At 35.2% G+C, this 12,574-nt stretch overlaps 1 protein-coding gene across 2 annotated transcripts in view; it reads right to left on the minus strand.

Moving 5' to 3' along the window:
* The window catches only part of UBE2Q2 (ubiquitin conjugating enzyme E2 Q2), a 67,270-nt gene that overhangs the window by 35,152 nt on the left and 19,544 nt on the right, over window positions 1-12,574 (minus strand). For both annotated transcript variants that reach the window (XM_065871077.1, XM_065871076.1), the window contains 5 exons: window positions 9,201-9,257; window positions 6,226-6,366; window positions 3,254-3,338; window positions 1,845-1,905; window positions 1,001-1,091 (listed from right to left, as the gene is read on the minus strand). In XM_065871077.1, the coding sequence (XP_065727149.1) occupies window positions 1,001-1,091; window positions 1,845-1,905; window positions 3,254-3,338; window positions 6,226-6,366; window positions 9,201-9,257 (435 nt within the window). The remainder of the gene's footprint in view (window positions 1-1,000; window positions 1,092-1,844; window positions 1,906-3,253; window positions 3,339-6,225; window positions 6,367-9,200; window positions 9,258-12,574) is intronic.

Raw genomic sequence — 12,574 nt, forward strand, 5'->3', positions numbered from 1 at the left:
ACACTTCCTAGTTTTTTTAAACAAAAATTTAAAACCACTACATTTTACCTAGATTCCATTGCTTTAACCTTTATTTTTTAGCATCTTTTAAAAACAAATATAACACATAAATTTAGAAAAGTGCATAAAATATAAAGGTACACCATTACAAACTAGCATGAAATAGTATCCATGCAACTACCACCCTGGTCAAGAAACAGACTACAGTCAATAAACAAGAAGCCCCCAGGTGTCCCTTTCAGCTCACGACTCCCTCCCCGCTTAGCTAGATGTACTTGCTATCCTAAACTGTATGGTAATCACATCTTCGTTTCTCTTGATACTTTTATTGCCCAAGTATGAATCCATAAATATTTCTCATTTTTGTTCCACTAAGAAGCCTTTTTAGAATAATTTTTTCCTAACTCCTCCCCATCCTGCTCCCCGACAAAACTTTTAATACCACAGACATACTGTGTATCTATTTATGTATCGTGGCCCTTTGAAGGGCTACAGACTATTGTAATATTTAAGACTTTTTCATTCCAAGGACCAATTTTCACCCCATTCGGGGGAATACTGCCTCCGATGAGAAGGCATGCTTAAATAATATAATTCAGTTTTACCTGTTTTTGAGCTGTACTAATGAAATTGTACAAAACATGTTTTGGGAATATGGTTTCTTTTGCTCACCACTGTGTTTAAGATTCATCTATCTTGTTGCACATAGCTCTATTCCGTTTTATGAATACCACAGTGCTCCGTTCTATTGGAACAGACACTTGGGTTATTTTTATTTGAGGCTATTATAAACAATGCTGCTTTGAACATTCTTGTGTTTGTCTCCTGGTGCATCTAAGTACTCATTTCTTGCAGGTTATATGTCTAGGAGGAGAATTCCTGGACCACAGGATATGAGTATCTTCTACTTTACCAAGTTATACCAAACGGTTTTCCAAAGCAATTGTACAAATATACGTTGCCATTAGAAGCATATGGAGTCCCCTTACAATTTTCTTACCTTAAAAGAGAAGTTAAGCAAAATATATTCTATGCCTTCTTTTTCTTTTAAGATCTGAAGATCACTGTGCAAAGGACTATCAGGATCAACCCTAAGAATTACAAAACAAAAAACAGTTCAAACAAAAAGTCAGGTTTTTTTTCTCACTAAACTCAAAAATAAACCATTCCAAGAGCTAAAACAGAGCCCCTAGGGTAAATTCCAAACAGAGAAGGTCTAAAGCTGCTCTACGGTTCCTGGAAAAACAAATTAACTATAGCCTCCAACGCCTTGGGATTAAATGTCCAAAAAGAGATCACAGTATTCTACACCTACTCTCCTAAGGGCATGCAAAGTTAGCAGTTATTCTAAAGGAAAGGGTCATATGTACACAATCTTCTCAAGAAAGTCTGCTTCTCTCAAACTGTATTATTAGACAAGGGGTTCAAGGAGAGAAATTTACCATGGACAAGACCAGAAAAAGTGAAATCACTAAAAAAATCTAAATTTGTCTACAACTGTTCTATATATTCAGGCCCTACTCAAATTTCTTATTTCAAATATAAACTGGTTGGCACAGTCAATCTCATCAAGTTATTTATACACTTTTGTTTGTATAGTTCCTAATTGTCTCATTAACTCCATAAAACACTTTTTCCCACAGCTGGCTCTTCTTTTTCTCCTCCTTCTTTCTCACTTTACTTATTAAGCCCAAGAATCAGCTCATTTTAACAACCTAAGAACTATTTCTACAGAAACAGTAAGTAAAAGCCACAGTAAATAGGTATCAAATTAAGGGGGAAAAAAATCTCCACTGTGATAGTCTACCATTAAAAAGAGTGGGTTAGCATAAAAAAGCACTTACTTCTGCAGTTTAACATGCCAGTCATATAAACTGTCATTTATGAGTTCCACTGAATAAATCCCTGTAAAGGTATAGGGCATGTTAGTTACTCTTCATTTGATCTTATAACTATTGCTCTGGTGTAAATATATACACTAAATAGCCAACAAAAGCTACAAATTTTGCCATTAAAACATGGAACAACTAAGCTGTATTATAAATAGTTTGGTGCTGGAGCTGAGTATCTTATACCATTAACAGATGGACAACTAAAGCCATCAATGAAGAGGATTTTTGGGTTTGAAAAACTGTTTACCATTAATTGTAAGAGGAAAAAAAAGCTTATGCAAAATCATATGTACTTAAGACTTTTCTCCTATGCATATATGCAAACAGTTCTATTAAAATGGAATCCCTCTACATACAGTTTTATAATCTTTCTTCAACTTTTTGGGACATCTTTCCATTAGAATATAAAAATTTATTGTCAATCTTTTTAATAACTGTAGTAATTTATTTTATGGATAAGCCATAACTTAATTCCACCATATAGCTGGTTATTAATTTAATTTTTTGCTACTACAAATAATGCAGTAACAAACAAGTGATGACTGAACGTTTTAAGGTAAACCAGTATTCAAATATTTAACTTTATTATCTTTCTACACACAAACTTTTAGATTTCTTATAAGAGGAACTGTTAGGACACCAAAACTTCTAACAACCTCAGAAACAAATCTGACTTATCTTGGACTCTATAAAGTAGGGGGATTTTTTTGCTTGTTTGTTTTTAAGTAAGCTCTAATGATTTAGACTTGATCACTCTGAAAACTTCTTAATGGATCATAATGCTACCTTTTCAAACAAACTAAAGTTTGGCTCTTTCTCTTATTCAATACTGTTAGACTCTCTGCAATAATCTGAGGGAATTTTATTTCAATTAGAGAGATTCCATAATATTTAAGCCTTATTGGGTAAGAAAGAACTCTTAAGTCAAACTATAAATTTTTAAAAGTAATACCATTAACTACAATAAGAGTTGCTTATGTTGTTTTCAAAAAAAGGAAAAAAGAACATAAAAATCAACTTGACAACAGTTCTCTGTTCATACAATAAAACATATACTCATTTATTTTCCAAAGCATATATTTCTTGTACCTTTCCCAGAAGACAAAAATCATGAGTTAATCCCCAGCAGCAAGAAGATAAAAAATTATGTGTCCATAAAAACATTTTTAAAAATCCAAACAAGTGAACTCATCCTATTTTACCCCTGTCTTTTGGTAACTTGATTAAATTTGTGTTTCACATTCCTAAAATAAAGTTAATAAACATTTCTGTTTCTGTCCAGTTATACTATAAGAAATGAAGTTACTATCTGAAAATTTAAAAGGGCATAAGGACAACAGCAGAGATCCAGAGGTCCTTACCTGTTTTATAACTCTGTGATCTGTATATGTCCCTGAGCTCTTTCATAAGTCTATCTGAAGCTTGTACAGACCCAGACACTGCACCCTGAAACATAAAATTTGCTGTTTACCAGGATCTACTGATTTAAATAACTAAAGATTTAAGGTATCTGAACCTGAAATAAACGTTTACAATGATATCGTAAAAATGGATCACCACTCAACATTTTAAGAAGTCAAAAAAGTTAAGTTCAATTAAATCAATGATCATGAAGTTTCAGTAGGAATATAAATTTGGGGCAGGTCTGATTCATTTACTATTTGTCATCTGAAAAAAAATAAATAAACAGCTAACCTATGTTCAGATCACCATGGCCACTCCAATAGCCTAGAACTAGTAAGGGTCTATTTCAAATTCCATCAATTAAAAAAAAAATTTATTAATTTTTTTCTTTTTTACGATTTTATTTGGGGTGGGCAGTTTTAGGTTCACAGCAAAATTGAGAGGAAGGTACAGAGATTCCCCATATAGCTGCCCCTCACAGTGCATAGTCTCCCTCATTATCAGCATCCTTCGGAGGTACATTTCTTACAACTGATCAACCTATTTGGACACATCATTACACCTGAAGTCCATAATTTACCTTAAGGTACCTTTACCTTTTGGTGCTGTACATTCTATGGATTTGGATAATGACAAGTATCCGCCCATTATAATAACATACAAAGTATTTTCATTGCCCTAAAAGTCCTCCATGCTCCGCCTATTCATCCCACCCCCCACCCCGAAACCCAGGGCAACCACGGATCTTTTTACGGTCTCCATAGTTTTGCCTTTTTCAGAATGTCATATAGTTGAAAACACAGTCTGCAGCCTTTTCAGATTGGCTTCTCTCACCTAGTAATATGGATTTAAGGTTCCTCCATGTCTATATCCTGTCCTTGACAGCTCATTATTATTATTTTTTTTTTAAGCAGGGACTAATATTCCACTGCCTGGATGTACTATAGTTTATTTATCCATTTTCCTACTGCTTCCAAGTTTTGGCAATTATGAACAAAGCTGCTATAAACATCTATGTGCAGGTTTTTGTGTGGACATAACTTTTCAATTCATTTGGGCAAATACCAAGGAGCTCAATTGCTGGACTGTATGGTTAAGAGTATGTTTAGTTTTGAAAGAAGACTGTCAGACAGTCTTCTAAAGTGGCTGTGCCATTTTGCGTTCCCATCAGCAATTAGAAAAGTTTCCTGTCGCTCCACATCCTCACCAGCATTTCGTGTTTTCAGTGTTCCAGATTTTGGGCATTCTAATAGATGTGTAGTAGCTCCATGCATTTTTGAAAATACCAGAAGACCCTCAATGTGATACATTAACTAAAGCAGGTCCCTTAATCAGACTATAAGAATCTTATACTAACAATCTAGTTTACATATTAAGAAATTGAGAAACAACATGTCCACATATATGCAACTGGTTTCAGTTCTTTTCAGTGTTCCACCTTCTCTGAAGATGAAAATGCACCAGTATCTTATCCTAAGACTGAATATGAATGGAACTATTTATCATAAGACAAAAACATTTAGAATGACTTCTGAATTAAAAAAACCTGACCTTGTAAAATTTTAAATGTTGCACCTTCAAAAGTTTCACTACACTTTGAGGTGGGGTAGAAAATCAGGTTTACAAAAGATATTACTTCCTGGCTGTGTGCCTTTGGCTACGTTACTTGATAGGTTAAAACCCCAGTTTCACAACTATAGAATAGGAAGAATATTTCCTACAGTGGTTATGAAATCAAATGGGAAGGCATATAAACGTTAAAAGACTTTGCTTAGTTTGTCATGTGATAGTGTTCAATAATTTGTAGTTGTTTTGACTATAACACACAAACTGGAAGCAATCACAAGATACAGAAAGTATCGTAAATATCTTTAACTTAGATACTACAAGCTTTTTTTTTAAAAAATAATCAAGATAAGGACTTGGCTGAATTTCTTTGCTCTCTAAAGATTTGCCAATTACATTAATACAGTAAATAGGACTGAAGAAGTGAGAGTAATCTACCTGTTTACAACACTTGTCATCTCCTTGCATAACAATTCATTCCCTGTGTTTGAGAACCTATGCTCAGGACAAAAGAACTGGTTCTCAGATTTCATGGGTTTGATAAATAGCTCTAAAACAAAGGCAGTAAGTAAATAATAAGTGTTGAGATGGCTAGTTGGACTTTTGTTTGATATTTCCCTACTCTGGGCATTTTATATACGTCGTTCTCATTTATTATTTACAGGAATCATCTAAATGGTACATAATGTCCACATTATAGAATTGAGAAAAATGAAGCCACACAGCTGTGTTTGTCACCATGCTGCTTCACATAAAAGATGTTAAGTCAAAAGAAAAAATTACTTTTGGTTCAGTCAGGGCAGGATAAACCAGATGGCAGCTTCATGAAGAAGAAAGAATTTGAATTATACTTTGTACGAGAGACTGAATTTAAATTTGCACATCCCACAGGAGAAGGGTAAGGAGAGAAAACAGGATAAACAAGTTGGAAAGTGAATGATTTCAGATGAACGGGGTAGAAAGTGGCTATCAATAGATGAGAAATGTTGTGGGGGGGGGTGGGAAACTAGGGCAACAAAACATATGGCTGAATCTACAACCAAGGCAGGGATGGAGGGGGGTGGCTTTGATTGGTATCTTATTGAATTGCCCTGTATTTATATTATTCCTATACAGCTGACTCTTGAACAACACAGGTTTGAACTGCGTGGATCCACTTATATGCAGATTTTCTCAATACGTACTACACGATCTGCAGTTAGTTGAATCCTCGGATGTGGAACCGTGGATATGGAAGGCTGGCTGTAAAGCTATACGTGGATTTCGGTGAAAGGTCAGCACCCCTAACCCCAGCACTGTTCAAGGGTCAACCGTAATTACTTAACCACAAAAGTCCAGGTTCTATACATTTACACATACTTACATTTAGATGGTCTTGCCTTTGAGTCTTCCTAATTTTCTCTAATATTGCCAAATTTTCTTTTTCAATTCCTTCATCCTCTGACTTTTTCCCACTAATAGGCTCTTCTTCCTTCATTTCATAGTGATCTAAGTCTTCTATATCCTATAAAAAATTTAAAAATTTAGCTTATTCAAGCTCATGTCAAAAGCTAAATTATTCCTGACTCAGAGAACAAAGAGAGAATATATGTATCCTAAAAAAGCCTTCACATTCCATTCAAAAGGTTCTCTCCTTTTATATACTATACTTTAAAGCTAGAATCTGAGTAAAGCATATTTAATAGTTTTACAAAGCCATAACTACTACCAAATGAGCCATCTTAAATTGCTTTATATCTCCTATTAAGGGGAACTTTTGCAACAGTTTAGCATGAGGTACCAAGAACCATAACTCGACTTCAAGAAATCTATTAGATTCACTTTAGAAATTAGTCTAAAATGTGAACACAGATTTAGGCATAAAGATGCCTATTTCAACTTTATAACCACAAAAACAAAATCTTCATGTGCAAAATATCAGAACAGTTAACTTAATTCAATGGAATACCGGAAGACCATTAAAATGCCAACACAGCATAATGGTTTCTTCTGTATCAATAATGAAATGAAAAACACAGAATACAAAAATGAATATATAGAATCTTAGTTATGCCAAAATAAGCACAGAAAAAAATAGAAGGACACATACTGAAATACTAATAATTATCAATAGAGACATTTAGTGCTTTTCCTTTTCCAAGTTTTCTGTAGTGAGCACCTATTGATTTTTATAATTAGGAAAAAAGTTAGAAAAAGAATTTGAACATCGCTAAGCCAACATCTTTAATCATTACATCATTCTTCTCCCTCCCTTCCCTTAGCATCAGCTCTTACAAATTTTAAAATTCTGCATAGATTTGTATAATAAATCCTAACCTTTTTCTATTACCTTTCTTCTAACTTTACCTCAATCATCAAAATCTCTAAAGAAGTAGTTTATACTTTATCTCCACTTTATCAAGCAGACTAATTCACTGTGATTTCTAGACCAGGTTAATAATTTAGACCACTTTTGTCCAGACTCAATGGTCTTTTTCTTGGACTGCCATCTCTTCAACTCCTATTACATTCCTTTCTTATTTATACCGTGTCTATGACTGCATGCTTCATGGAGCTCCCTTCCCCTGGTTTGCACCTTTCAGCTACAATTTTCCGTCCTACACTTGTTTTCTTCAGAGTTCTCACAAATACCCTTGGCCTGTACCTCCTCCTCCTCCTCCAACTTCAACCTCAGTCATGTTCTAATCCACAAAATTTCTCCACTTGAGTATTAATCAACACAGAACAGAAATCATCATTATCATCTTTACAAAACAATATTCACTGTACACTATTCTCTGCTTAAGGCCTTACCAACAATCATACCAAATATAAACGTATTTGTCTCTAATTCAAGACTTAGCCATCTGCCTTTTCTAGCCAAACTTGCTTTCCAAGACTCCAATACAGCAATGTCCTTCTCCCAAAAGGACAGCCTCCAATGCACCCAAACACACCATGCCCAGGGTTGTTCTGGGCCTTTTTACCACATTATTTTAGTTGCCTAGGATATCTTTTCACCTACCCTAATTTGACATCTCCAAAGTCCATCCTACCTTTCTAGATTTCCCTAAATGCTGCTGTCCTTTCTTCATATTATCTTGTGAGGGGAAAAAAGAAAGGTACATAAACTCTTTGCGTACAATGTCTACTTTATTGTACATTGGGCCCATGGTAAAGGTTTAATTTTTTTTTTTTACTTATTTTATTTTTTATTTATTTTTGGCTGTGTTGGGTCTTTGTTGCTGTGCACGGGCTTTCTCTAGTTGAGGCAAGTGGGGCTACTCTACGTTGATGTTGTGGCTTCTCTTGTTGCGAAGCACAGGTTCTAGGTGTGCGGGCTTCAGTAGTTGTGGCACGTGGGCTCAGCAGTTGTGGCTCACGGGCTCTAGAGCGCAGGTTCAATATGTGTGGAGCACGGGCTTAGTTGCCCTGCGGCATGTGAGACCTTCCCAGACCAGGGCTCGAACCCACGTCCCCCTGCAATGGAGGGCAGACTCCTAACCACTGTACCACCAGGGAAGTCCCAGTTTAATGTTTTCTTGCAGTTTATTCCTAAGTTAAACTGCATGAAAACATTAAAAAAAAAAATCTATCCGCCCAAAAATCATTCTAACTGGACAATGTTAAGAACTATTTTGCTTCCAGACTCACAAAACAAACCAACAACTACTTTAGTTCTAAGGCATTCTAAGAAGTGTATTTTAGATTTAAGGTAATAACCTAAATTAATTCTAAGATCCAAACAGAAAAATGTTTTAAAACCAAGACTGTGGAACTCAAATCCCTTGTATCAGGTCAATGTAGAGACACAGATTCTTCATTATGAAGTTTGAATTTAAATGCAAAGACTCAGAGCCTGAAAACGTCTAAAATTTTATCAATGGCTGGCAACTAAACTGACTTAAGCTCAGTGTCTTTGGAATTTCCTCTTTGATATTCTTAGATGATTTTTCAACATGAGATAGTTTTCATTACTTCTAGTGAATAGTAGCTGAAATGTGGTCAAATTCTCCTTTTATTCAAACACAAAAATTCTGAAACTTCGTAGTTCCTATTCTTAAACCAAATCAGATTAAATACTGATTACTATTAAATGTAAATATAATTTTAGTGCTAAATGTTAAGAGCTCTTATTTTCCATGAAATAAAATCCAAGGACATCAGATAAGAAATTTGCTAAAAAGTATACCATGAATTAGAGGTAAAGCCAGATTTTAGAAATTGTATTAAATTACAAATTCAATGTGCTTCTCATTATTCCACATTAACAATGATTTATAAAGGAGATTAGAAAATTAATAAAATGTTCAAAAGTGAAGATAGTTATGAAATGTTATTCTTATATAAAATACCTACTTCAGCCATCTCTTCCTCTTCCTCCTCTTCTGAAGTCACTTCTTCTGCTGTCCCATTCTGCAAAGAGAAAAGAGTTTGCCAGGACTACACAGAATAAGTAAGCAAACACTGAGTACTTCAGAAGATTTTAGGGACAAAGTATCAATCATCTGTCACTGCAGTTCCACTAAGAGCTTATTAAAGTTGAAACATTTACTTTTAAATTCAGCTTTGATTTGACAAATAATATTTATCAGCTTTCTAAGAAGAAGTAATTTTGAAAAATTCAACTTAATAGATGCCTTAGAAATTAAGAAAGGCAATTAGTCAAATATAAAGCAAAACAGAAATAAAATTTAAGCATATTCTAATTTAAAGTCAGAAAACATTTTACACATATAGCTACATGTATAAGGCTAATGGCTTCTTTTGCTTAAAATACCCCAGACGATGGGTTTCTTAAAATATCTACCTTTTTAGCTTTGAAAAGCCTGAATCTTTCCATAAATTCTACTGGCTTACATTTTAAAAGGTCAAATGTGTTACACACGCATAAACACTGTATAAAACTAAAAGTTATAAAGTGATCACCATTTCACTAAGGAGCTATTTTCCTTTTTTTTTTTTTTAAACAACATGTCATGTACCACAATATTTCTGTATAAGACACAATTTAACACTCATTCACAACGGATCTGACGAGGTTTCAAGAAGGGCCTTCATACCTAGTTTTGTCAGAGTTCATAAAGACAAGCTTCCTGGACCACAGCACAGTTCTCTACGACACAATATATAAAAATTTAGTAGGATTTTTTTCCCCTAGAAATTCTTGCTGTATTTGTTCCAACTACAGCTGGTAAGGATCACACTCATATAGGACGCCAACCTTGCTGGCCTCTTATTGTGTCAGAACCAGAGAGAAAAGACAATTTTTTAACGTAACTCAATGCAGCAGCAAAATTTCTTAACAGATTTATCTCTCCCTTTTACTCAGGAGTTGTAAAAGTCCACCTGCCAGCACCTCCCCATTCACGTGCCACAGGCAGAGCACAGGTGTGCAAAACCAGAAAGGGGAGGCCATAGCACAGAAGACTGACAATTGCTGAGGACACTCATAACAACTGATACTGATCAACGGTATACCTCATCTATAAATGAGCAGATAACCAAGCATCACCAGATATTTGAAGAAAACTAGCAATCTGAAAGAAAGGCACCAAGTTGAACAAGCAGAAAAAGTGACCTGAAGCATTATTAATGAAGGCAATAAAACAGAATTTAAAAATCTAATAATTGGAATCTTTAGCAGTAATTGAGAAGACACTGCATCCACAAAACCTAACAAGATTATTATGTAAAGAACAAGAAAGTTCTGGAAAATCAAAAAGATCTCCCCTCAAAGAAAAAAAAAACTCAGAGGGGCCAGAGAGAACAATGGACCTAAATGAACAAAATATTTATGACTGAAGAAGACAACCAAACTGTGACATTCCCCTAAAATGTGGAGAAAAAGGAGGTGGGGGACGGGGAGAAGGTGATTAAAATAAGAGAAGAGTTAGGGAAATGGAAATAGGAATACAGAGATCAAATATTCATCCAGCATTCATTCAGAAGATGAGGGAAAGGGACAAATGTTGCCAACCTAAAGAAGGACTTCATAAGAGCAAGTGGCTCTGAATGCCCCAAAGGAATGTTGGAAATTAAAACCCCATACTTCACAGTTAAAGAAAAAAACCATGCCGACTTCCAGAAAGAAAAAATATAAAGAGCTAAGAATCAGACAGGCATTCAGCCTTTTCATCTGTAACAACAAATACCAGAAGAAAAAAGTGTAAAGAACTTGGAAGAGACTCAATTGTGAACTTAGAATTTGATATCTAGTTCCATCAGGATGGGAGCCATACCTGTGTTTGTTCAGCACTGGATCCTCAACATTTACATAGAGTACATAGAGTGCTTTACACAGAGTCAAATAAATACTTGTTAAATGAATAATAAAAACAGACACAGTATTCAAGGAACACTCTTCATACACATCCCCACAAATCCTTTCTAGAAAAAAAGACATTATTCAGGGATATAGTTCAGAAAGGGGCAACCATGGAATACAAGAAACAGCAATAAGCAGAGACAACAGCAACCCCTATCAATGGTTAAGTCTAAGCAATTGCTGCTAATGCAGCTGAAAGGTTACAGGCCATATTCTCTGGCCACAGTGAAAAACGAAAAACCCCAAAGCTGTGTGAGAATCTCTAAAAACATTTTTTTCTAAGTAATTCTTGAATTTAAGAAGAAATGGACCCTCATGCCCCAGTAATCCACTCTTAAATACATGCCCAGAGACATACTTGCACGGGTGTACCGTGTACTACAGACAAGAATAATCACGGTAGCACTGTTCCTAATAGCAAACTGGAATTAACCCAAATGTCAGTAAACAGTCAAATGGATAAGTATGTTATGGTACATTCAAACAATGGAATAAATACAGCAATGTAAAAGAACTACAGCTACACACAATATAAATGAATATACTCACAATGGTGAGCAAAGACAAACATGAAAGACTACATAGTATAACTTAATATGAAGCTCAAAAAACAGGCAACACTAAACCATATTGTTCAGGGTTGCATATATGAGTGTTAAGACTAGAGAAAAGTAAGGAGAGGATTAGCGTACAAGGGAATGATAATCTGAAAGGAGCCTGCAGAAGATTCTGCAGTGCTAGCAATGTTCTATTTCTTTACCTGGGTGGTGGCTAGGTGGTATAGTTGTCAGGTATTCACCATAACTTTTACACTAAACTTATGTCTATATGCTTTCAATACATATTATTTCGAACTTTTTCTTGTAAAATATAAGAGTGATACGAACGAAAGATGGAATCAAACTACTTAGAAAACACAAACTATTTAGAAAATAAGTACACTAAATTTTAAAACCTGTGCAATAAAGTCAAACAACACTCGGAAAAAAACGAACACCCTTACATGTTTGATAAAAAAGCACTTTAAATCATATTGATCCAGTAAACTAAAAACGTAAAAGGAGACATTATTAAGACTGGACTGGGGCTTCCCTGGTGGCGCAGTGGCTGAGAGTCCGCCTGCCGATGCAGGGGACACGGGTTCGTGCCCCGGTCCGGGAAGATCCCACATGCCGTGGAGCGGCTGGGCCCGTGAGCCATGGCTGCTGAGCCTGCGCGTCTGGAGCCTGTGCTCTGCAACGGGAGAGGCCACAACAGTGAGAGGCCCGCGTACCGCAAAAAAAAAAAAAAAAAAAAAAAAAAAAGAGTCTGCTATACAAATATTGAATCATGATGCTGTACACCTAAAACTAATATCATGTGATATGTCAATTATACCTCAATAAAAATTTAAAAAAAAAAAAAA

This window comes from Phocoena phocoena, chromosome 2, assembly GCF_963924675.1.
Source record: "Phocoena phocoena chromosome 2, mPhoPho1.1, whole genome shotgun sequence".
In the NCBI taxonomy this organism is placed as follows: domain Eukaryota; kingdom Metazoa; phylum Chordata; class Mammalia; order Artiodactyla; family Phocoenidae; genus Phocoena; species Phocoena phocoena.